The 24405-nt window shown below is 43.8% G+C and overlaps 1 protein-coding gene across 1 annotated transcript in view; it reads left to right on the top strand.

Moving 5' to 3' along the window:
- The window catches only part of PGM5 (phosphoglucomutase 5), a 190657-nt gene that overhangs the window by 85513 nt on the left and 80739 nt on the right, over nt 1-24405 (top strand). Inside the window, exon 7 of the mRNA XM_038770071.1 lies at nt 18962-19077. Within this exon, the coding sequence (XP_038625999.1) occupies nt 18962-19077 (116 nt within the window). The remainder of the gene's footprint in view (nt 1-18961; nt 19078-24405) is intronic.

Raw genomic sequence — 24405 nt, 5'->3', positions numbered from 1 at the left:
CTGGGCTCTTTCCACTAAACCATGCTGCTTCTCTGAATACATTCAAACCCCTCTTGAACCCTCTTGATATTTTAGGCCTGCACAACTTCTTATGGGAATGAATTCCATATATTTGCTGGAGTTTCCCACCAAGTACAATGGGCAAGACTCTGTCCTGAGACTTCAGGATCGAGAGCCTGAGTTGAGGAATTTTCAGTAGTGCTAGTGATCTTCGTGGCATCACCTGCACTCTCTCTTGGGGTACAGCACACTGAGAAGTGTATGCAGAGGTTTTTAACATTCAGTACTCATTTACAGCCAAAGTGACTGCAGCATGGTGTTGATGCTGTGTGGTAGTGCCGTAACCCTAAAGGTGGTTTCTGTGGTAGCTGCTACAATCACTGCTCCACTCCTGAGTCTCCCCTGTCCAGACATAAGCAGTAAGGAAGGAAGAAAGGGTGAGAGCTGAGGAAAAATGAGACGACAAATACGGAGGCAGTATGGTTTTATGAGTAAGGGTGAATAATAGAAGACACAATGTGAGTGGTGGAAGAATAGAGAAAGAAGGCTGGAGCGATCAAAGATTTGACAACTGAATGGCGGTATTTATATGATAATAATTGTGGCACTTTTTAAGTGCTTACTATATGCTAAGCGCTGGGGTAAATACAATTCAAACAGGTTAGAAACAGCCTCCCTCCACATGGAGCTCACAGTCTAGCGGGGAGAGACAATGGGTATTGAATCCCCATTTTACAGATGAGGAAACTGAGGCACAGAGAAGTTGAGTGACTTGTCCAAGGTCATGCAGCAGGCAAGAGGCAAGGCCAGGATTAGAACCCAAGTCCCCAGACTCCAGCCCCATGCGCTTTCCATTAGGCCACACTGCTTGCCATCCACATATAGATATGTGTGTGTCCTTCACATCCAAAGAAGGCATCAATGACAATGAACTTCAACTACGTGGGTGTGGACGACTGAATAAGACAATGTAAAACTCTCAGGTCTTAATTGTCCTGGCATATTTGTTGCTTGTAGCGGTTTTGATTTTTATTTTATTATGGTATTAACTACTTACCAACTTGCTATGTGCTAAGAACTCTTCTAAGAGCTAGGCTTGTACAGTATATTCAAACTGACCTACCCACAGGACTTGCAATCTAAGAGGTAAGGATAGCAGGGTTTATGTGCCCATTTTCCAGATGAGGAAACTGGGATGCAGAGATGTTCAGTAACTTGCCCAAGGTGATTAACTTGTATCTACCCCAGTGCTTAGAACAGTACTTGGCACATAGTAAGTACTTAACAAGCACTATTATTATTATTATTATTACACAGGAAATCAATGGCAGAGCTGGCTCTAGATACTGGATCTTCTGACTCCCAGCCTCACGGTCTTTTCACTAATAAAAATAATAATTATTGTATTTGTTAAGTGCTTACTATGGGTCAAGCACTGTTCTAAGTGCTGAGATAGATGGAAGTTAATCAGGCTGGACACAGTCCCTGTCCCACAGGAGACTTACAGTCCAAGTAAGAGGGAGAACAGGTAATTAATTCCCATTTGACAGATGAGGAAACTGCGGCCCAGAGAAGTCAAGTGACTTGCCCAAGGTCACACAGCAAACAATTGACAGAGCTGGGATTAGAACCCAGATCCTCTGATGCCAGACCCATTCTCTTTCCACTAGGACACTAAATGGACACTAAATGCTCACTAAAACACACTTCCTCCCCTACTAGACCATACCACCACCCATTTTCTCTTTTCCTTCTTTGTCTCATGATCCTTTCCAAGCTTCTCAAAAAGAACCACTCCCTTTCTTGATTGCAGTGAGCCAAGCTGTTCTTTCTGCTGCCGTTATCTCCCACTTTTCAGCTGAAATGCCATATCTTCTGAGACTTTGCTGTACTGCATCCTCAAAACATTTCCCCTGACCCCTTGTTTTTGATTGCCAAAATTTCAGCTCACAATTTATCAGCTGTTTGGACAACTTACTGTCATCCCATCTCCTTACATGTCCCCCCCTCCCTCCACATGCCCCACCAAAACTGCATTAAAGTGAACATAGCTTCAGTGCTAGGAGACCAACTTAATAACTGGTCTTCATTGTCTGTGATCCTGTCTTGCCATTTGATGTTGAATATGATCCAAAAGTAACACTGAGGGACCTGCCCAAGGAGTTGAATATGATTTTTTTATGCTGTTTGTTCAACACTTACTATGTGCCAGACACTATACTAAATGCTAGGGTAGAAGCTAATCAGGTTGGACACAGTCACACCCCACCTGGGGCTTGCAGTCTTAATCCCATTTTACAGATGAGATAACTGAGGCACAGACAAGTTAAGTGACTTGCCCAAGGTCACACTGCAGACATGTAACAATAAATTGTATTGTGTATATAATGACCTTTACAGTCTATAGGATCTTTGGGTATGTATAGTTTCCCTCTAGACTGTAAGCTCGTTGTGGGTAAGGAATGTATCAGTTACATTGTACTCTCCCAAGTGCTTAGTACAATGCTCTGCACACAGTAAGCACTCAATAAATACAATTGATTGATTGATTCCCTGATGGAAAATAATACATTATTTTAGTTTTCTTCACACTTTTTGTCAGTCCATAATGCCTGGCTGATTTAGCTAAGTATTTTTTTTTTCTGTAATGGTACTTTTTAAGTGCTTATTATGTGCCAGGCACTGTACCGAGCACTGGAGTAGATACAAGATAATTAGTTGAGCACAGTCCCTGGGGCTCACAGTCCAGGTAGGAGGGAAGGCAGATATTCAATCCCCATTTTACAGATTAGGCAACTGAGGCATTGAGAAGTTAAGTGATTTGCTCAAGGTCACACAGCAGGCAAGTGGCGGAGCCGGGAATAGAACCCAGGTCCTCTGATTCCCAGGTCTGTGCTCTTCCCATTAGGCCATGCTGCTTCTCAATTACAATTGCAATAATTTACAATTATTTACATATCTTCTTCGATGGGTGGTTCTAGGGCATGGTCATTTATATTTAGAAACTTTTAAATGACTGTCTCTAGGAATTTGGATAATTCAATTCAATTCAATTCAATCGTATTTATTGAGTGCTTACTGTGTGTAGAGCACTATACTAAGCGCTTGGGAAGAACAAGTGCTTGTAGCCCATAGAATTGGAAGAGTTATCAGGAGGAACAGACTTTATCTCTGTCTAATAACTCCATCTAGGTCTCTTGTTGTGTGGCTGTTGTGGAATAAATTGAACAAGACAGAGCCCTGCATGCAGGCCTGTATTACTCCATTGGTGATGCAAAATGGATAGGACAGGAGCGTAGAAGCAGGAAAGCAGTGTATCCTAATGGATAGAGCACGAGCCTGGGAGTCAGAAGGACCTACGTTCTAAAGCCATCTCCACTACTTGTCTGCTGTGTGACCTTGGGCAAGTCTTTTAACTTCTCTATACCTCAGTTACCTCATCTGTAAAATGGGGATTGAAACTGTGAGCCCCATGTAGGACATGAACTGTGTCCCACCTGACCAGCTTGTGTCTATGCCAGTGCTTAGTACAGTGCCTGACATATAGTAAGTGCTTAATAAATACCATAAAAACCAAACAAACCAAACAAATAAAAATAAATAAAGAAAAAACAAACAGGCCTTAGAATCTTATGATGTTCTGAGAACAGTCAAATGTACAAAGCAATTTACAAGGTCTGGCACTACTGATGGCTTTAGAAAGGCCTATGAAAACCATATGGAGATTTTGGTGCCATTCCCTGTACTTCTTCTGCATCTAATGTGTTGCAAAGATCTGTGTTCTGAAGGCACATTGCTATTCTGGGTGTGGGCAATCAATGATATTCTTCAGCCGCTGATACAGGAGGACTCCAGCGAGGATCTTGCCTGCATTGGAGAGTAGAAAGATGCTACAATCATCTGATCTTTCATATTTCTTGAAGATGATGATGAGGTTGACACCTTTTCATGATATCTGTTAAGTACTTACTATGTGCCAGGCACTGTACTAAGCGCTGGGGTGGATACAAGCAAATCGGGTTGGACACAGTCCCTGTCCCACATGGGACTCATTGTCTTAATCCCCATTTTACAGATGAGGGAATTGAGGCATGGAAAAGTGAAGTGACTTCACTTATATGTAAAGGGGGCTGGGGATGAGGTCTTAGAGATGCTGTTTTTATTTGTTTCTGTCTCTCTTTTCACTTTCTTCCTCTTCCACTGCTGCCTAATGACATTAGTGCAGTTTAGGAGAAAGAGCATGGGATTGGGTGACAGGACTCCATACTTCACTCCGCTGCCTAGATGGTTTATCTGAAAAGCCATTTAGTCCACATCTCCCCCCTCCTCAAAAACTTCCAATGGCTGCCTACCCACCTCCACATCAAACAGAAACTCCTTACCATGGGCTTTAAGACAATTAATCAGCTCTCCCCCCTCCTACTTAACCTCACTGATCTCCTACTACAACCCAACCTGCACACTCTCTCCCCTAACACTAACCTATTCTCTGTACTTCTGTCTCATCTATCCCACCAAATACCCCATGCCCTTGGGCCTGAAACTCCCTCCCCCTTCACATCTGACAGTCCACTCTTCCCACCTTCAAAACCATCCTAAAATCACATCTCCTCGAAAAGACCTTCCCAAACTAAGCCCTTTCTTTCCCCATCCACCCTCCCCTCTGCACTGACTATCCCTTGGCTGTGTACTCCTTAAGCACTTGGACACTTACCCCAGCCCCACAGTACTTACGTAAATATTCTTATACTCTACTATTTCCCCTATCCCTAAACTTTGTTAATATCTGTCTCCCCCTGTAGACTGTAAGCTCCTTGTGGGCAGGGAACATGTCTAAACTCTGTTGTATTATACTCTCCCAGGAGCCTAGTAGGCATTCAATAAATAAATGATTGATTGATTGAGACTCAGTTTCTAGTCCTAGCTCTGCCACTGACGTGCTGTGTGATTTTAGGCAAGTAACTGAACTCTCTGTGTCTCAGTTTCCTCATCTGTAAAATGGGGAGAAGATAGACTGTGAGGCCCACATAGAACAGGGAATATGCCTGATCTGAAAACTTTGAAAGTGCTTAATAAACGTCATTATTATTATTATCATCATCACACTCCACATGGCGTAGTAATGTCAAGCACCACATGGGGGCCTCCCAAACTGATCATTCCTGGGCCCTGGAAGAAGTTGATCTGGCCCTGCCTGAAGCAGTGGGGAGTTTCAGGACTCCCACCTCCAAGACCCATTCTTTTACTTGTAATGTCATCTTGGTTTGTTGTTTCTGTTGAATTGTACTTTCCAAGCACTTAGTACAGTGCTCTGCACACAGTAAGCACTCAGTAAATACAATTGAATGAATGAATGAATGTTGCTTGTTATTGTTGTAATCCATTTTTATTGTTGCTTTTGTCTACCTTCATCTAATAATAATAATAATTGTGGTATTTGTTAAGTGCTTACTATGTGCCAGGCACAGTACTAAACGCTGGGGAAGATACAAATTTGTCAGGTTGGACATAGTCCCTGTTCCACATGGGGTACATAGTCTTCATCCCCATTTTACGGATGAAGTAACTGAGGCACAGAGAAGTGGAGTAACTTGCCCAAGGTCACACAGCAGACAAGTGGCAGAGAGCCCAGGTCCTTTTGACTTCCAGGCCCATGTTCTGTCCACTAGGCCATTGTTGTGAGCCCCATGTGGTCCAAGAACTGTGTCTGATTGGTTATGTTTGTACCTCTCCCAGCTTTTACCACTGTGCTTGGCACTTAGTAAGTACTTGATAGATATTATAACTTGAGAATATTGAAGTGTTCAGAAGGTTGCTTCAGGATTCCCTCCTTATCTATAATGAGACAAGAGCCATTTTTCTTCTGCAGGGGTGCTGTGATTCAGGGCATATGACTTCTTTAATAATTATAATGATGGCATTTGTTAAGCGCTTACTATGTGCAAAGCACTGTTCTAAGCGCTGGGGAGGATACAAGGTGATCAGGTTGTCCCACGTGGGGCTTGTTTAGAAGTCCTCTGGTTGGTGGTAGCCTTCATAGCCTTGGATTTCCCCCATTTTGGCATCCCAGCATTCATCACGCATAACTCTTAACCTAATTTGCATGCCATGCCATAGGTTTATGAAGTACTCTTTTTTTCTGAATCATGAGGTGCTGCAAAATGCTTCTGGAGCAGTACTTGCTTACCTGCAAGTAGGGTTTTTTTGCCTTGGAGTTATCTTCACAGAATCAGTCTTGTTAGCTGGATCAGGCCTGCCTGAAGTCTTCACATCTTCAACAGGCCATGCACACAATCTTGATGGCTACAACTTCCGTAGAGTGGCTTAGGCATATCGGCCATATTTCCCTTAGAACAGAACAGAGAGGTACCAAGTTAAGCGCAGATAGGGGATATTTTCCAGAGGAAGCATGGTAATCTAATTCAACATTTGAGATCATTTGGTGATGGAGTCTGAGGAATGAAGCCCATACCTTTTTTAAGAACTCTTTAATTTTCTAAGATAAATCCCAGGTCTAAGGTCAAACAAGATTTTTTTTTTGAGGTCTTCGTTTGTCCTTGGTTTACTCAATGGTGGAAAATGAAACTTTTGTTTTGCCAATTTAGAGTGATCTATGAAGGCTTTTTGCACTTTTGCTTTATTTTCAATGTCAAAACCTGACAGAACGATCTGCTGCTGCTGATTAGAATTGACAGTGGTTTATTTAAAGTAATCAGCATGTTTAGTTGGGTCTTTTTACAAGAAAGGGAGACGGGACTTTCTCTTGTTATTTATCAGGTGTGATGTGTGGGCTGTGCACCATTTTTATGACCGATTTTTGGCCTCTCATTTGCACGAAATATGTCTTAAGGTCTCAGATCAGAGAGAGGGCATGTCTTGTTTATCTTCTATGCTTGTTAAATGAGTTTCCTTTGAAATTCTTGGTCAGGGCCTCATTTTACTCCTCTGTCTCTAAACACAGTTGATAATAATGGCCTCCTCCCCCAAGTCTCTTGGCCTGTTTCTGACCTCTCAGCTCTGAAATCCACAGGGAGGTGAATGTGGCTTCCCATTTGGCACAGCAAGCTGTGAAATCGAAAGGCCAGATGAATTGCTGGTGAATGGATCCCATCGTCTTTTCCAAGGCTGACTCCATTCTCTGGGAGCAGCTGTTTAGCTCTACTATTGGGATCGTGGTCTCATTCTAAGGAGATCTGTCAGGACTTCAGCTCTCCTCAAAGCAGGGTCTCACAGCATTTATCAAACCCCAGTGGATACCCAGGAAATATTATTGGAATGTAGTCTTTCTGTCTTTTCCCTCTTCCAGCCTCCTCCTTGATCTCAGCATCTTCAGCCTTTTGCCCTTGAGCTCCCTCAAACCTTTACCTCCAGTTTGTGCTGCTTAAGTCTCTCACTTCTCAGCCCTTCCACTGGCGTGTAATAATAATCATAGTGATGATAATAATAATAATGGTATTTATTAAGCGCTGGGGTAGATATAAGTTAATAAGGTTGGACACAGTCCCTGTCCCACATGGGACTCACAGTCTAAGTAGGAGTGAGAAGGATTTAAATCCCCATTTTACAGATGAGGTAATTGTGGCACAGAGAAGATAAGTGACTTGCCCAAGGTCACACAGCAGACACGAGTCAAAGCTGAGTTTAGAGCCCAGGTCCTCTGACTCCCAGGTCCATGCTCTTTCCATGTAGCTCAGTGGAAAGAGCACAGGCTCAGGAGTCAAAGAACATGGGTTCTAATCCTGGCTCTGCCACTTATCTGCTGTGTGACCTTGGGCAAGCCACTTAACTTCTCTGTGCCTCAGTTACCTCATCTGGAAAATGGGGATGAAGACTGTGAGCCCCATGTAGGACAACCTGATTACCTTGTATCTACCCCAGTGCTTAGAATAGTGCTTGGCACAGAGTAAGACCTTAACAAATACCATCGTTATTATTTCCACTAGGCCACACTCAATTTCAGTTTCCCTGACAGAGAAGCCTGGCCTTGAGATATCCAGCTGGGTTCCAAGAAAGCAGCGTGAAGCAGCATGGGCTATGGAGTCAGAGGTCATCGGTTCAAATCCCGGCTCTGACACTTGTCAGCTGTGTGACTTTGGGCAAGTCACTTCACTTCTCTGTGCCTCAGTTACCTCATCTGTAAAATGGGGATTAAGACTGTGAGCCCCACGTGAGACAACCTGATCACCTTGTAAACTCCCCCGTGCTTAGAACAGTGCTTTGCACATAGTAAGCGCTTAATAAATGCCATCATTATCATTATTATTATTATTAAGAAAGGCAGGGCTTATTCTTGGAGCCCTAGCATCAATGATCTTCCCTCTCACATGCTCCCAAAATGGCAGCCAAATCACTGGCTGGGGTGGTCTGTGATAGCCAATCAATGATCCAGATGATGGCCCCTGCCATGGTCATAGAAATGGTAATAGTATTTGTAAAGCACTTTACTGTGTGCATAGCACTCTATCAAGTGCTGGGAAAGAATGCACAGTTGGTAATTAGACACGGTCCCTGTCCCTTGACAGAATCTAAAAATAGAAAGGGGAGTGGGGACTGGCTACAGATATGAAAGGAGCGATGAAACAAAACACTAAGACAACATAAGGACAAAACCAAAAATCAGTAAGGTACTCTGGCTAGAGGAGCAGAATTTCAAGCTCCTTGGGGCTCAGAGTCCACAGACACAGCTTCATCTTGTACAGGTATAATGTCTTTGATCCCTATCTTCTAGGAGTTGATAATCTCACATCTGGCACCTTTATCTAGTGGACCTGGGGAGAAAGAAGTGCCTGGAAAATTCATTCATTCATTCAATCATATTTATTGAGCACTTACTGTGTGCAAGCACTGTACTGAGCGCTTGGGAGAGTACAATATAGCAACAGACACATTCCCTGCCCACAACGAGCTCACAGTCTAGAGGGGGAGACAGACATTAATATACATAAATTAATGAATGAATAAATAAATATATTACAGATATATACAGATATACATATGTGCTGTAGGGATGGGAGGAAGGATGAATGAAGGGAGCAAGTCAGGTTGATGCAGAAGGGAGTGGGAGAAGCAGAGAGGAGGTTTAGCCAGAGAAGGTTTCTTGGAGGAGATGTGCCTTCAATAAGGCTTTGAAGTAGGGAAGAGCAATTATCCATCTGATATGAGGAGGGAGGGGAATGTGCCTTTGAATAACAAGGAGAGAAAGGAGAAATTTGCAGTATTTTTGTGCCTCATTAAAAAAAAACAAGTATAGTGCTGATTTAATTTCTTCCTTTTGCCTGAAAAGTTTCCTCAATCTGTCATGACCTTGGAATTCTCTCTTTCTATATGGAATTCATTAGCACAGGAAATTATCAGAGGCTGAAAATATCAATAGGCTCAAGAAGGGTTTGGATAAATTCAAGGACGGTCCACTGAGGCTAATAGATGGAAAAGAGAGGGTTGTTAGATGGTACAACCCTCACCGTAAGGATGGATAGAGGGAGAGTAGCCCATCATACTTGTTCTTCCCAACATTTTTTAATGTCACATTCAGAGACAGAATACTGGACCACCTGGATGATCGGTCTGACCATTTCTTATGTCTCATGAGAGGTATTTTCTCCCGTTTGATGATTTTCTTTGCCCATGAGTAGAAAATTTCAAAAGCCAGGCAGACCAAATTGAGACAATCCACACCCTCATATCTGACAGGTCCATGGTATGTAAAATAATCAACAAATCAGAATTGGAGATTTTCTCTTTGGTGCCAGCATGGATTAAGCTTGACCATTCTTGCAGATGATGGGCAGGGAAATCAGGAGGAATGGAAAAGAACCTTGTCCGCTTTATGGCTGACAGGGTTTCCTTAGCCATACTATTTACGTGTAGCATCACATGAAACCTTTTTCTCCAGAACAGCCCCAGCCCCAGCCAACACTGCCCCTACTTCAAAGAAAGTGCCGTGGGATAAACACTGATGTGATGAACAATGACGGTATTGAAGCAGGGCTAACCTTAGGTCTGTTTGGTTAAGTGTCTCTTTAGACATGAACCAGAATACTCCAGACTTTGTTGCACTCCTCCTCTCTGGGTTTCATATCCCTGAAGCACAGAAACAGCTCAATCAAGAATGCCGTTAGTCAGGTAGAGCCCTGAGGATAGAAAATCAGACCGTGCATCGTCATGGCTTTAAAGCTTATTAAACCCTTGTCAATCCAGGCCACTTTGAGATATTTGACAGCTTTTGTGAACCACAATCCCTAGAGCCATGTTGGAGGACAGCACAGCATTGAAATCAGTAGCCATTCTCAATACAGTTATTCTGTGTCAATCAAGTCACAGCTGTAGTGACGTTTGACCTTCCAGTTACAAATGGCTGCCATGGTTCAGCTCACCATATTGACAGAAGAGCAAAAAGGAGCATATGACTCCTCAGGAAAGGTGTGGTTCCTGCTTTGGCCCATTGCCATACACAGACATGGGGTGATCTCTGATCGGCCTCCTTCCCAATTGCACAGCAACACTAACCAACGACGGAGAATTCTCCAAGCCTGAGTTCTTCTGGTTTCTCGAGGGCATTTCTCCCAAGGGGAAGCGATGAAAACTTCTCATACCTGTCTCCCCACATTTGGAAGAAGAAGACAATTTGTTGCCCTCTAAGACTTCTTGAGAACAAAACATATTTCTTTAAGGGATTGGGACAATCCCTTAGAAAGAGAACTCATCCCATTCTCCAGCTTCTACTCAAATACATAGCCTACTTTTTCACCTTCACTCACACTCTTCATCCTTCATCCTCCTCACCCCCGTCTTATGCAACACCCTCATTATTTATTAAAAGCACTAAAATGAGGCAAGCCTGATGCCCATTTTCGCACTTCTAAGTACTTCCCTGCTGATGTGCATTTTGGTTCAGGGGTACCATTCCCTTTTCTTATCCTATCCATTTCTGGATATGATTGTTGAGTTCTCTTATTCATTCAATCATATTTATTGAGCACTTACTGTGTGCAGAGCACTGTACTAAGCACTTGGGAAGTACATGTCGGCAACATATAGAGATGGTCCCTATCAATCAATCAATTGTATTTATTGAGCGCTTACTGTGTGCAGAGCACTGTACTAAGCGCTTGGGAAGTACAAGTTGGCAACATATAGAGACAGTCCCTACCCAACAGTGGGCTCACAGTCTAAAAGGGGGAGACAGAGAACAAAACCAAACATACTAACAAAATAAAATAAATAGAATAGATATGTACGGGTAAAATAAATAAATAGAGTAATAAATATATACAAACATATATACATATATACAGGTGCTGTGGGGAAGGGAAGGAGGTAAGATGGGGGGATAGAGAGGGGCGCGAGGGGGAGAGGAAGGAAGGGGCTCAGTCTGGGAAGGCCTCCTGGAGGAGGTGAGCTCTCAGTAGGGCCATGAAGGGAGGAAGAGAGCTAGCTTGGCGGATGGACAGAGGGAGGGCATTCCAGGCCCGGGGGAAGACGTGGGCCGGGGGTCGATGGCGGGACAGGAGAGAACGAGGTACGGTGAGGAGACTAGCGGCAGAGGAGCGGAGGGTGCGGGGTGGGGGAGCGGAGGGTGCGGGTTGTCCCTAGCCAACAACGGGCTCACTTCTTAGCCACTTGTATTTATCTGGGAGAGCCCAGTGGGAGCAGAGCAGACCCAGAGTACTTTCAAGCCTCTGGACCTAGAGGCAGCAAGAGCCAACTGTGGACTGCTGCCAGAAAGCAACCCAAAGCATGGTATCTGTTGAATGCTGCATTTGGGATTGGTTCCAGGTTGGGAAGAGGGGGCAGGGAGGGAGGGGAATTCCTTCCTGGCCCAACAGACAATCAACTTATGTGCAGCAGTATGAGGTTTAATTACCTATATCGTTATCTTAGCTTGCATAGCTCTTACCATTGCTAATGGTTATAACCATCCTTTAAAATGAAGCTACAGTCCTAGATGTATTGACCTCTTGACAGTGATTTATCAGTAAGGGTGGGAGCCAGGGAAATCCTCTTCCCCACCCCTCCAAACTTTCATTCCATGGCTTGAAACATCCAATCACTTCCCTGCCAGGGAATGTGGCTCCCCACCCTTAACCCCCCATCCTCCCTGCCCCATGGCATTCTTCGTAGAGGTTTGTGTTCTCATTTACTAAATTTGTTTTGACCTGTTGTTTACCTTGGTCTGCCCCATGGGACTTCTGGATGGCTTCTCCTCCACTAAGAGGTCTTAAATAAACTGTGGCCTTTGGATGGCTAAGCGGACTGTACAGTTTGTAAAGTGTTAACTTTCATTGGAGAAGCAGCATGGCTCAGTGGAAAGAGCCCGGGCTTTGGAGTCAGAGGTCATGGGTTCAAATCGGGGCTCTGCCAACTGTCAGCTGTGTGACTTTGGGCAAGTCACTTCACTTCTCTGTGCCTCAATTCCCTCATCTGTAAAATGGGATTAAGACTGTGAGCCCCCCGTGGGACAACCTGATCACCTTGTAACCTCCCCAGTGCTTAGAACAGTGCTTTGCACATAGTAAGCACTTAATAAATGCCATTATTATTATTATTATTATTGGTCCTAAATATACTCTCCTCTGATTTCATCGAGTGATCCCTTCTCTTTCAGGCTACAAGATGGTGTGCAGTGGAGGGAAGGCTTTCAAATTGCTTCTCAGAATTCCCGAATTCATTCAGTCGTATTTATTGAGCACTTACTGTGTGCAGAGCACTGTACTAAGAGCTCGGGAGAGTACAGGATAATAATGAAGAGACATATTCCCTGCCTGAATCCTCAGAAGGGTCAAGTAGACCATGACTCCCTTTCATAGCAGACATGAAACTGCTTCAGGGTTACTTAACCATCATCATTGTCTCCCAGATGAAGATGACTATTCTAAGGTTCTTGGGAAAAGAAGCTTAAAATGAAGTTAAATTCTTAAAATGTCCCTGTTGGATCGGAAGGCACAGAGTGAGTCGGGATTTCATAAATGCGGTCAGAGCGACCAAGTCATATGCAGGTGGTGGGCACAGTCCTAGATGTATTGACCTCTTGACAGTGATTTATCGGTAAGGGTGGGAGCCAGGGAAATCCTCTTCCCCACCCCTCCAAGGGTTATTCACTTTGGGGTGATTGTGTGACTACATTATGTAATTCTAAGATGAATGTCCAAAATGGGGTCTCTTGCTCCAAGATCCAAGTTTCCATTAGATGATAATAATAATAATAATAATACTTATGGTATTTGTTAAGCACTTACAATGTGACGGGCTCTGTTCTAAGTGCTGGAGTAGATAACAGATAGTCAGGTTGGACACAGTCCCTGTCTCACATAGGGCTCACAGTCTTAATCCCCATTTTACAGATGAGGGAACTGAGGCCCCGAGAATAAGAATAATGCTACTAATTATGATATTTGTTAAGTGCCTACTATGTGCTGAGCACTGTTCTAAGCACTGGGGTAGGTACGAGGTAATCAGGTTGTCCCATGTGGCGCTCACAGTCTTAATCCCCATTTTACAGATGAGATAACTGAGGCACAGATAAGTGAAGTGACTTGCCCAGGGTCACACAGCAGACATGTGGAAGAGTGGGGATTAGAACCCATGACCTTCTGACTTTCAGGCCCGTGCTCTATCCACTACATCATGCTGCTTAGATGTTAAGCCCCTTGAGGGAAAGGAACCATTTCTTTGGCTTCTGGTACTCTCCCAAGTACTCTGGGCACACAATAGGCCTTCACTAAATCCCACATGTCAGTCAATCAATTAAGCACTTACTGTGTGCAGAACACTGAACTAAGCCTTCTCTCTCCCCTTACCTTTTCCCTGCCCGTCTCAGGTTTACCTGTTGATACTTACTGTCTACCTTATAATTTTTTACTAACTTAATTAAGCACTTACAGTGTACAAAGCACTGTGTGGAGCACCAGGGTAATTTCACAAAAATCAATTAAAATATAGTCCCTTGGCCCACATGGGGTTCACAGTCTTAACTGGGGGAGGACAGAAACATAAAACAATGAGAATAGTATCAAAACTATAGGAAAACTTGTTAAAATCCAAAAATCAAGAATATCAACAGTAAGCATTCAGTAAATACAATTGAATAATAATAATAATAATGGTATTTGTTAAACTCTTACTATGTGCCAAGCACTGTTCTAAGCGCTGGGGTAAATACAAGGTAATCAGGTTGTCCCACGTCAGACTCACAGTCTCAATCCTCATTTTACAGCTGAGGTAACTGAGGCTCAGAGAAGTTAAGTGACTTTCCCAAGGTCACACAGCAGACAAGTGGCAGAGCTGGAATTTGAACCCACGACCTCTGACTCCCAAGCCCATGGTCTTGCCACTATTAATGAATAAAATAAGTCAGTTAAACAGTTCTTGAGGATACTGCTTTCAGGCGCTTCACCACCTCCAGTTAAACAGTCGTGGATGAGAAACTAGCTCACTAAGGGCAGGGACTGTGCCTGTTAATTGTTATTCTCTACTCTTGTAAGCGCTTAGTACAGTGCTTTGCACACAGTAAGTGTTCAATAAATGCAATTGAATGAATGAATATCCCCACCATTCTAAACTTCGGGAGGGAACTTCTGCTTGCCCTGTGGTGGGACGACTCCTCGCTCTTGGTTTCAGATGCATATGAGGAAGTTCCCAGGGCTCTGGTGGCACAGGCTACATGGGTCACAGCTTCTGTATATTTCTCCACCTCTGCCATTCACAATGGTACCGCTCCTAAAGACAAAAAAAAACCCAACTTGGTTTTTAAAGAACTCTTTTTCCCCCAACTAAAGAAAGGGTCCTGAAATGATTGGCTTGTGGATGGTGTGATTGGCATTGAGTGGGGGATGCAGGGGGAGGGGGAGATTGATCCTGGAAGCTAGGACCATGCAGCTGCTTAGTGGTGGATGAGGCAAGTTTTTCAGAGGGGTTCAGGAGCAGGAAGGCCCTGGCTTTCATTTAAAATTTAGTTTTAATTCTGGTAATTCTGTCCAAGAATAAAACCATCAAACTCCCAAGGATTCATTCATTCATTCAATCATATTTATTGAGCACTTACTGTGTACAGAGCACTGTACTAAGCGCTTGGGAAGTACAAGTTGGCAACATATGGAGATGGTCCCTACCCAACAGCAGGCTCACAGTCTAGAAGAGCGGGCTCACAGTCTAGAAGGATCACTTCAGTTCAATCGTATTTATTGAGCATTTACTGTGTGGCAAGCACTGTACATATCCAATCCATCACCAAGTCCTGTTGGTCTCACCTTAATAACATCACCAAGATCCACCCTTTCCTTTCCATCCAAACTACTACCACATTAGAACAATCACTCATCCTATCCTACTGCACCAGCCTCCTTTCTGACCTCCCAACCAGCTGCCTCTCCCCACTTCAGTCCACACTTCACTCCGCTGCCCGGATTATCTTTCTACAGAAACTTTTTGGGCGCGTCACCCCCACTCATAAATCTCCAGTGATTGCCTATCAACCTCCATATTAAACAAAACCTCCTCACTATTGGCTTTAAAGCTCTCCATCACCTTGCCCCTTACTACCTCACCTCCCTTCTCTCCCTTGACATCCCAGCTTGCACACTCTGCTCCTCTGGTGCTCACCTTCTCACTGTGCCTTGATTTCTCCTGTCTCACCACTGACCCCTGAACCACATCCTACCTCTGGCCTGGAACGCCCTCCCTCCTCAAATCCGCCAACCACTCTTCTCCCCTTCAAAGCCCTACTGATGGCTCACCTCCTCCAAGAGGCCTTCCCAGACTAAGCCCCCTTTTCCTCAGCTCCCCCTCCCTTTCACATCACCTTTACTCACTCCCTTTGCTCTTCCCCCCTCTCCCCACCCCGCAGCGCTTATGTATATATGTATGTATCTTTAATTCTATTTATTTATATTGATGCCTGTTTACCCATTTTGATGTCTGTCCCCCCACCCCCACCCCCAGACTGTAAGCCTGTTGTGGGCAGGAATTGTCTCTATTGCTGTACTATACTTTCCAAGCACTTAGTACAGTGCTCTGCACACAGTAAGTGCTCAATAAATACAATTCATTCATTTATTCAATCATATTTATTGGGCGCTTACTGTGTGCAGAGCACTGTACTAAGTGCTTGAATGAATGAATGAATGAGAGTACAGTGTAACAACAGATACATTCTTGCCCACAATGAACTCACAGTCTAGAGGGGGAGACAGACAGGAATATAAATAAATAGATAAATAAATACATAAATAAAATTACAGATTATACAGATATGTACATATGTGCTGTGGGGTTGGGAGGGAGGATGAATGAAGGAGCAAGTTAAGAGCATCCCAGAAGGGAGTGGGAGAAGAGGAGAGGAGGGCTTAGTCAGGGAACGCTTCTTGGAGGAGATGTGCGTTCAGTAAGTTTTGAAGTGGGGGAGATATGTCTGATATGAGGAGGGAGGGCATTCCAGGCCAGAGGTAGGATGTGGGCAAGAGGTCAGCAGCAAGACAGATGAGATCGATGTACAGATAAATCACTTGGGAACCTTTTCCTTAGTAAATGTTTGACATTAAGACCAGGATGCTGGGACCCACTTGGCTGGAGCCTCTGGGGTTGCCAGGGAGGGAGGGAGGGGTGTATTCATCTGATGACTGAGACAGCCTTCGTCTTCCCATCTGAAACAGTGGGATGTCAAGTCTGCCTTGCCACCTGTAAGAAATCAAAGAGGCTTGTGGCACTTTGTAACCAAGTAACCAGGGAGGCAGTGTGGGCTAGTGGAAAGAGTGCAGGGCTGGGAGTCAGGAGACCAAAGTTCTAATCCTGTCAGCCACTTGACTGCTGTGTGTCCTTGGGCAAGTCACTTAACTGCTTTGTGCCTCAGTTTCCTCATCTAGTAGTAGGAATGGTAATAGTATTTATTAAGTTCTTACTGTATGTGGAGCACTGTGCCATTTTTATGAGGGAGACTAAATACCGATTTTTCCTCCTCCTTAACTCATGAGCCCCATGTAGGACTGGGAGTGGTTCCAATCTGATTATATTTTATCTACCCCAACATTTAGCACAGTGCTTGGTTCATAGTAAGTACTTAACAAATATCAAAATTGTTACTTATTATTATTAATAATAATAAAAGTACTTTGGTCTGGAGCAGCGAGGAGCTTGAGCATTGGCCTCTTGCCCAGTGCTGTTTTAATGTTATTAATGTGTATGGTCTAATCTTCAATTTGCTCTTATTTTTCATAGCTTATTCTCAGTTTTCTATGGGTTTATCTTCTCTCCCTTAGGTTAAGAACCGCTTGTGAAACAAGGATTGTGCCAAAGCTGTTTCTCTTATATTTACCCCATTGCTCAGTTCAGTTCTTGGCACATAATAAACACTTGATAAGTTCCATAATGCTATTAATAATGACCAAGATGGAAAGAATTCTGAAAGGACTGAGCATGACTTGGGTACATCTCTTGCTCTTCATATGGTTATGCAATCTATACAGCCCTTTTTGATAATATATCTTAAGCCTAGACATTTCCTTGATGTTGCCTCTTCGAGAAACGAAGATTGGCACATTTGGAAAATATTTTATTTTCACCACAAACTTGGAGAGCTGATGAGAAAACTCATAGAATTGGCATTTATTTAATAAACGGGTATCATGGGGCTACTAAATGTTAGGGCCCTGGTGATCTTTTGAGTTATTTGTTGACAGACTCCTTGAAATGTAGAGCCCAAGACAATCCATCATTGCTGAAGAGTAATACCAAGAGCTGGACTTTAAAAGGCCATGGCTTTACTTGTTGAAGTTGAGGTGGTGAATAGAAGCAGTCTAATAAAAAAGTTGATGCAGGACTTTGAAATTTTGTTCGGAGAGGGATTTTGGGGTGGCTAAAGAACCCAGGATGGAGCCAAACTATGGACATTTGGTTCTAGTGAGAAATAGGCATATCTCTGTGGAATATTAATGGAGGAGGTCCTCTTCCTTCAGAAAAACAAGAGATTTTAATTGAATTTCCATGTTTGCACCTCTGCATGATTTAAAAACTTAATATTCCAAGTCTTTTCCCTCAGGAGGTGTGGCCAGCCAAAAAAAATGAATTGAATTTATTGCTCCTTGTGGACAGGGACTGTGTCTACCAACTCCATTGTATTGTACTCTTCCAAGAGCTTACTACAGTGCTCTGCACACAGTAAGTGTTCAATAAATTCCATTGATTGATTGACTGATTGACTTGAAGGCTCTGGGTTCCATTTCATACTTAGCTGAAATGAGGCCTAGAATAATCGCAAAGACAAACTTCTTTCTTGGCCATGATGAGGCAACGAGAGGTGGGAGAAAAGACATTTTTTGAAGATTGGAAAATATTTCCTTTCAGCAGATTGCATCCTGTGACATGATTAAAAACCATATATCAAATCAAATCTCGAACCAGGCAGTTAAGTAAATAATTTTTTTGAATTCTGAATTTTGTCTAATAGCTCCATCAAGTTTATTTCCTGAATCTTTGATGTGAAATTCTAATTATTGTGGAGCCCTGTAATTCAATTTTCTTGATAATTCTGAGAGTGCTGAACTAGTGATTCAGGGATCTGGAATCTTTCTGACTTCACCCTCAGCCTTGTTGGTTCATTCTTTGAAAGTTCTTGAAAGCCAGTTTCTCTGCATCTCAGTTCTTTAGCTGCAAAATGATACATTAGAATTATGCTTGATTCCCTGTGAATCTCACAGGGATGTTGTGAAGATGAATGTTTAAGATCTGGCCCATAACATAGGTGTCTAATGACTGGGATAGTTGGACTTATATAGTCTTCTACACAACCTGAAGCAAGGGTTGGATAGTTCAATCAACTGTTGCCATATCAATCAATCAATCAATCATATTTATTGAGCACTTACTGTGTGCAGAGCACTGTACTAAGCGCTTGGGAAGTACAAGTTGGCAACATATAGAGACAGTCCCTACCCAACAGTGGGCTAATATGATTTGCTCTTTTATTTTTCAGGGTGGCAAAGTCCATGAAAGTTCCTGTGTATGAGACCCCATCTGGATGGAGATTTTTCTCCAACCTAATGGACTCAGGGAGATGCTCCTTATGTGGAGAAGAGAGCTTTGGCACCGGTAAGATGTATTTTTGCACTTACACTTATTTAATCTCCTTCACAATCATTCATTTAACTCTGTACGCAATTATTTATTTTGACCAATTGAATTTTCTCCTCTGTTAAAAGTGTAAGCTCCTTTAGAGCAGGCAACATATTGCTTTGTTATTTTGTATTTCCCAAGGACATAGTACAGGGTATCGCACCAAGTGGGTGCTCAATAAATGCTGCTGCTGCTGCTACTACTACTGTAACAAAAACTATGCTTTGAGAACTCCTTCGTACTTCCTCTCTGCCATCTTCCTTCCTCTTTACGAACACAATTTTTCTCTTTGCCCCCTCTCACCTTCTTTCCCTTGCCCTCACTGATTGTTCACTTTCTGTTACTGTAAAGTTTTAGGGTTTACAAAATCCCCTAAAGATTTGGCATAGATGGATGAGTGTAGATGAACATGCCTACCAACTCTGTTGCATTGTACTTTCCCAAGCACTTAATACAGCACTCTGCACACAATAAGTGCTCAGTAAATACCATTGATCGATTGATCGATCGATGGATATTTCTAACTCTGGTTAGACATGCACATGTTGTATTGGCAGCACTGGCCAGAAACTAAAAGAAATGCTGGGGAGGATGCATCAACAGCCTGTTGTTGGGTAGGGACCGTCTCTATATGTTGCTGACTTGTACTTTCCAAGAGCTTAGTACAGTGCTCTGCATACAGTAGGCACTCTATAAACACGATTGAATGAATGAATGAATGAATCAACAGTGCTCGGAAGATAGCTGCTCCACTAGGTTATTCAAGACAAGCTGCCCGAGTGTGGGGAGTACAATAGGGGCTTGGTGTGGAGCTCAGCGGGACTGTGATTGACACCCCCAGAAATTTCCTTGAAAAGTTTGAAAATGGACATTCCCCTCTGGTCCCTCTCAAAACTATCAGATGTGGCAGCATTGCCCTGGAAATATGGATTCTGTTTGGGGTGTGAAAAAAGCCATCCATCTTGTCATCTGCTGCTAGTGCCTGAGGTTGCAACTGCTTTAGCTCTCCAGTGCCTTCGGTGAATTTATGATCTGATATTAAGGGGTGGTGTTGCATGATAGCAGGGTGGGGTAGAATCCCGGGTTTGGGAGTCAGAGGTCACGGGTTCTAATCCCAGCTCCTCCACTTGTCAGCTGTATGACTTTGGGCAGTCACTTCACTTCTCTGTGCCTCAGTTACCTCATCTGTAAAATGGGGGATGAAGGCTTTGAGCCCCACGTGGAACAACCTGATCACTTTGTAACCTTCCCAGCGCTTAGAACAGTGCTTTGCACATAGTATGTGCTTAATAAATTCCATGATGATCATGATGATGATGAAACAGGGGGCCAGAGCTACCCGATCGTTTTCCCTGGGTTCTCATACTGGCTCTATGATTTGCCTGCTGTGTGATCCTGGGTAAATCACTTAACTTCTCTGTGCCTTATTTTCCTCCTCTGTAAAATGGGAATTCAGTACCTGTTCTCCCTTCTACTTAGACTGTGAGCCAGCCCCATATGGCTAGAGTCTGTTTCTGACTTGGTTGCATTGCATCTACACCCCAATGTGGGACAGGGACTGTCTGACCTGGTGATCTTGTATCTGTCCCAGCACTTAGTACAGTGCTTGGTACCTAGTAAGCACTTAACAAACACCATTATTATCATGATTTTAATTGCCCCCTCCCTCCAATTTCTGGTTTGGGGCTCTTGAACCCCATGTCCAGGGTACTGCCCACCAACTCTTAGGAGTGACCATTCCGGTGCGAAGTGAAGTGGGGCTGCTTCCTCCAGTCACCAGCTCCAGCCATGTCACACCCATTTCTCCCAGAAGTGGGATTTCCCATTCTGTTGGAGCCATGCTTATCCATAGGCAGACTCCAAACATCACTCTTGGGATTAAACAGAAGAAGGTGAAGGAGGGGTGAGGTGTCTGAGCAAATTAACAGCTCTCTTGGGAGGAAGATTGGGGGAATTTCACTTGGGAGGAGGGATAAACTGTGTCAGATGACAGGCCATGTCATCACAAGCACTATCCCACTTCCAAAGATTCAGTTGCTGAACTTCATGGGCAGAGTGGTATATCTGCGGTCTTAGCTAATACGTTGTGCAACTTGGTTTGGGTAAGGAGAGAGGTGACTTTTTAACTTGTATTTGTCAGAGGGGAAAGTCAGATGGGTTTGGAAAAATGACTTGAAGTTACTTGGTGTATTGTTACTTGGGAGAAGGATTTGGGGATTCAGGAACCGGAACTATGGAATTCAGTTTTTCTTTAGAATGAGCCTCTCTGTATGGTAAAGGCATTATCTATGAATCTGGACATACATTTGCATCAAATACTATTAATGAAGGGCCAAGCTATGTATGGTAACAAGCTTAGGGGAACTGACCATTGCATCTGTGAGCTCATGGCTGATTTAGGGATGGGCTCTGGACTGCCTGGGTTGAAGATAGCTTTTTTTCCAAGCCTGCACAGCTCGTTTAACTTCAAAGCATTTATTTTTCAAATGTGAAAAAGCAACAGTTCCTCACTATGAACTGATTATTTGCCAAGTGTTGAAAAGGCCAAATTACATGTGGTTTGAGTTCTTTGAATGAAAAAGAACATGCCATGTCTTTGTTCCATATTAGCTCCAAGGGATTTCCTCATTACTCCCTCTCCAAAAAAAAAATAATCCACCTCATGGTGGAACAGAATTTCAGACTCAAGCGACTGTAAATAAAAAAAAAAAAGTCAAGTTAGTGGGATGAGTAGTAATGAAAATGTCATCGTTATTGCAGTTTTTAATATACTGTAGTTTTCAAAATGATGGCTATATATCCTGGGCATGTGCCTTGTCATACCTACTTCTATCAGCATTATGACTCATTTTACCTCCCTCACAACGTTACCTGTAGAATTACCTGTCACAGCTACTTTAACGTTTGGAGAAAAGGGCAGTTGGCAGGAGTCCACCACGCCCACCAGGGGCCCAATGGAGGGTATCTGGCCCTCCTCCTCTCTCCACTCCTCACCTCTGTTCTGCCCACCCTCCTGCCTCAAAAGAAGTGTTGGTGAGAGGAAGGAATATGAAGAGAGGATAGAAATTGCCCTGGAATGGGAATAATCTATAGGGCTCACTAGTTTATCCTGACCCAAATCCACCAGTGCTACAACGGCCTCTGATAATCATGTGTGTGTGGTGAAGGGCCGGGAGGGTATATATATATATATATACATATAATAATGATGGCATTTGTTAAGCACTTAATATGTGCCAAGCATAGTTTTAAGCACTGGGAAGGATACAAGGTAATCAGGTTGTCCCACATGGGGCTCACAATTTTAATCCCCATTTTACAGATGAGGTAACTGAGGCACAGAGAATCAATCAATCAATCAATCGTATTTATTGAGCGCTTACTGTGTGCAGAGCACTGTACTAAGCACTTGGGAAGTACAAGTTGGCAACATATAGAGACAGTCCCTACCCAACAGTGGGCTCACAGTCTAAAAGGGGGAGACAGAAAACAAAACCAAACATACTAACAAAATAAAATAAATAGAATAGATATGTACAAGTAAAATAAATAAATAGAGTAATAAATATGTAAAAAGATATATACATATATACAGGTGCTGTGGGGAAGGGAAGGAGGTAAGATGGGGGGGATGGAGAGGGGACGAGGGGGAGAGGAAGGAAGGGGCTCAGTCTGGGAAGGCCTCCTGGAGGAGGTGAGCTCTCAGTAGGGCCTTGAAGGGAGGAAGAGAGCTAGCTTGGCGGATGGGCAGAGGGAGGGCATTCCAGGCCCGGGGGATGACGTGGGCCGGGGGTCGACGGCGGGACAGGCAAGAACGAGGCACAGTGAGGAGATTAGCGGCAGAGGAGCGGAGGGTGCAGGCTGGGCTGCGGAAGGAGAGAAGGGAGGTGAGGTAGGAGGGGGCGAGGTGATGGACAGCCTTGAAGCCAAGGGTGAGGAGTTTCTGCCTGATGCGCAGATTGATTGGTAGCCACTGGAGATTTTTGAGGAGGGGAATAACATGCCCAGAGCGTTTCTGGACAAAGACAATCCAGGCAGCAGCATGAAGTATGGATTGAAGTGGGGAGAGACACGAGGACAGGAGATCAGAGAGAAGGCTGATGCAGTAGTCCAGACAGGATAGGATAAGAGCTTGAACGAGCAGGGTAGCGGTTGGGATGGAGAGGAAAGGGCGGATCTTGGCAATGTTGCAGAGCTGAGACTGGCAGGTTTTGGTGACGGCTTGGATGTGAGGGGTGAATGAGAGAGCGGAGTCGAGGATGACACCAAGGTTGCGGGCTTGTGAGACGGGAAGGATGGTAGTGCCGTCAACAGAGATGGGAAAGTCAGGGAGAGGGCAGGGTTTGGGAGGGAAGACAAGGAGTTCAGTCTTGGACTTGTGGAGTTTTAGGTGGCGGGCAGACATCCAGATGGAGATGTCCTGAAGGCAGGAGGAGATGCGAGCCTGGAGAGAAGGGGAGAGAGCAGGGGCAGAGACGTAGATCTGGGTGTCATCAGCGTAGAGATGATTGTTGAAGCCGTGGGAGCGAATGGGGTCACCAAGGGAAGTTAAGTTAAGGGTCACCAAGAGAAGTTAAGTGACTAGCCCAAAGTCACATAGCTGACAAGTGGCGAAGCCAGAATTAGAACCCATGACCTCTGACTCTCAAGCCCATGCTCTTTCCACTGAGCCACGTGTATATATATGCACATATTTCTAACTTTAAACTTTAAGCTTGTTGTGAACAGGGAATGTGTGTTATTCATTCATTCATTCAATCGTATTTATTGAGTGCTTACTGAGTGCAGAGCACTGTATTAAGCACTTATATTGTTGTGTTGTTCTCTCCCAAGTGCTTAGTACCGTGCCCTGCACACAGTAAATACTCAATAACTACGATTGATTGATTAAATCTGTATATAGAGAGGAAGACAGAAAAGCTGCGTGGTGTAGTGGATACAGCACGGGCCTGGGAGTCAGAAGGTCATGGGTTCTAATCCCCTCTCTGCCACTTGCCTTCTGTGTGACTTTGGGTAAGTCACTTCACTTCTCTGTGCCTCAGTTATCTCATCTGTAAAATGGGGTTTGAGACTGTGAGCCCCACATGGGACAGGGACTGTGTCCATCTCAATTTGCTTGTATCTATCCCAGTGTTTAGTATAGTGCCTGGCACACAGTAAGCACTTAATAAATGCCATTAGTATTAATATGATTATTACTTTTCTAGGAGAAAGGGTGGTCCACAGTGTCGAAAGCAGCTGAGAGGTCAAGGAGGATTAGGATGGAGTAGAGGCCACTGGATTTGTCAAGAAAGAGATTATTGG

The sequence above is a fragment of the Tachyglossus aculeatus genome, chromosome X4 (assembly GCF_015852505.1).
Source record: "Tachyglossus aculeatus isolate mTacAcu1 chromosome X4, mTacAcu1.pri, whole genome shotgun sequence".
In the NCBI taxonomy this organism is placed as follows: domain Eukaryota; kingdom Metazoa; phylum Chordata; class Mammalia; order Monotremata; family Tachyglossidae; genus Tachyglossus; species Tachyglossus aculeatus.
This window is presented reverse-complemented; position numbering and strand designations above follow the sequence as displayed.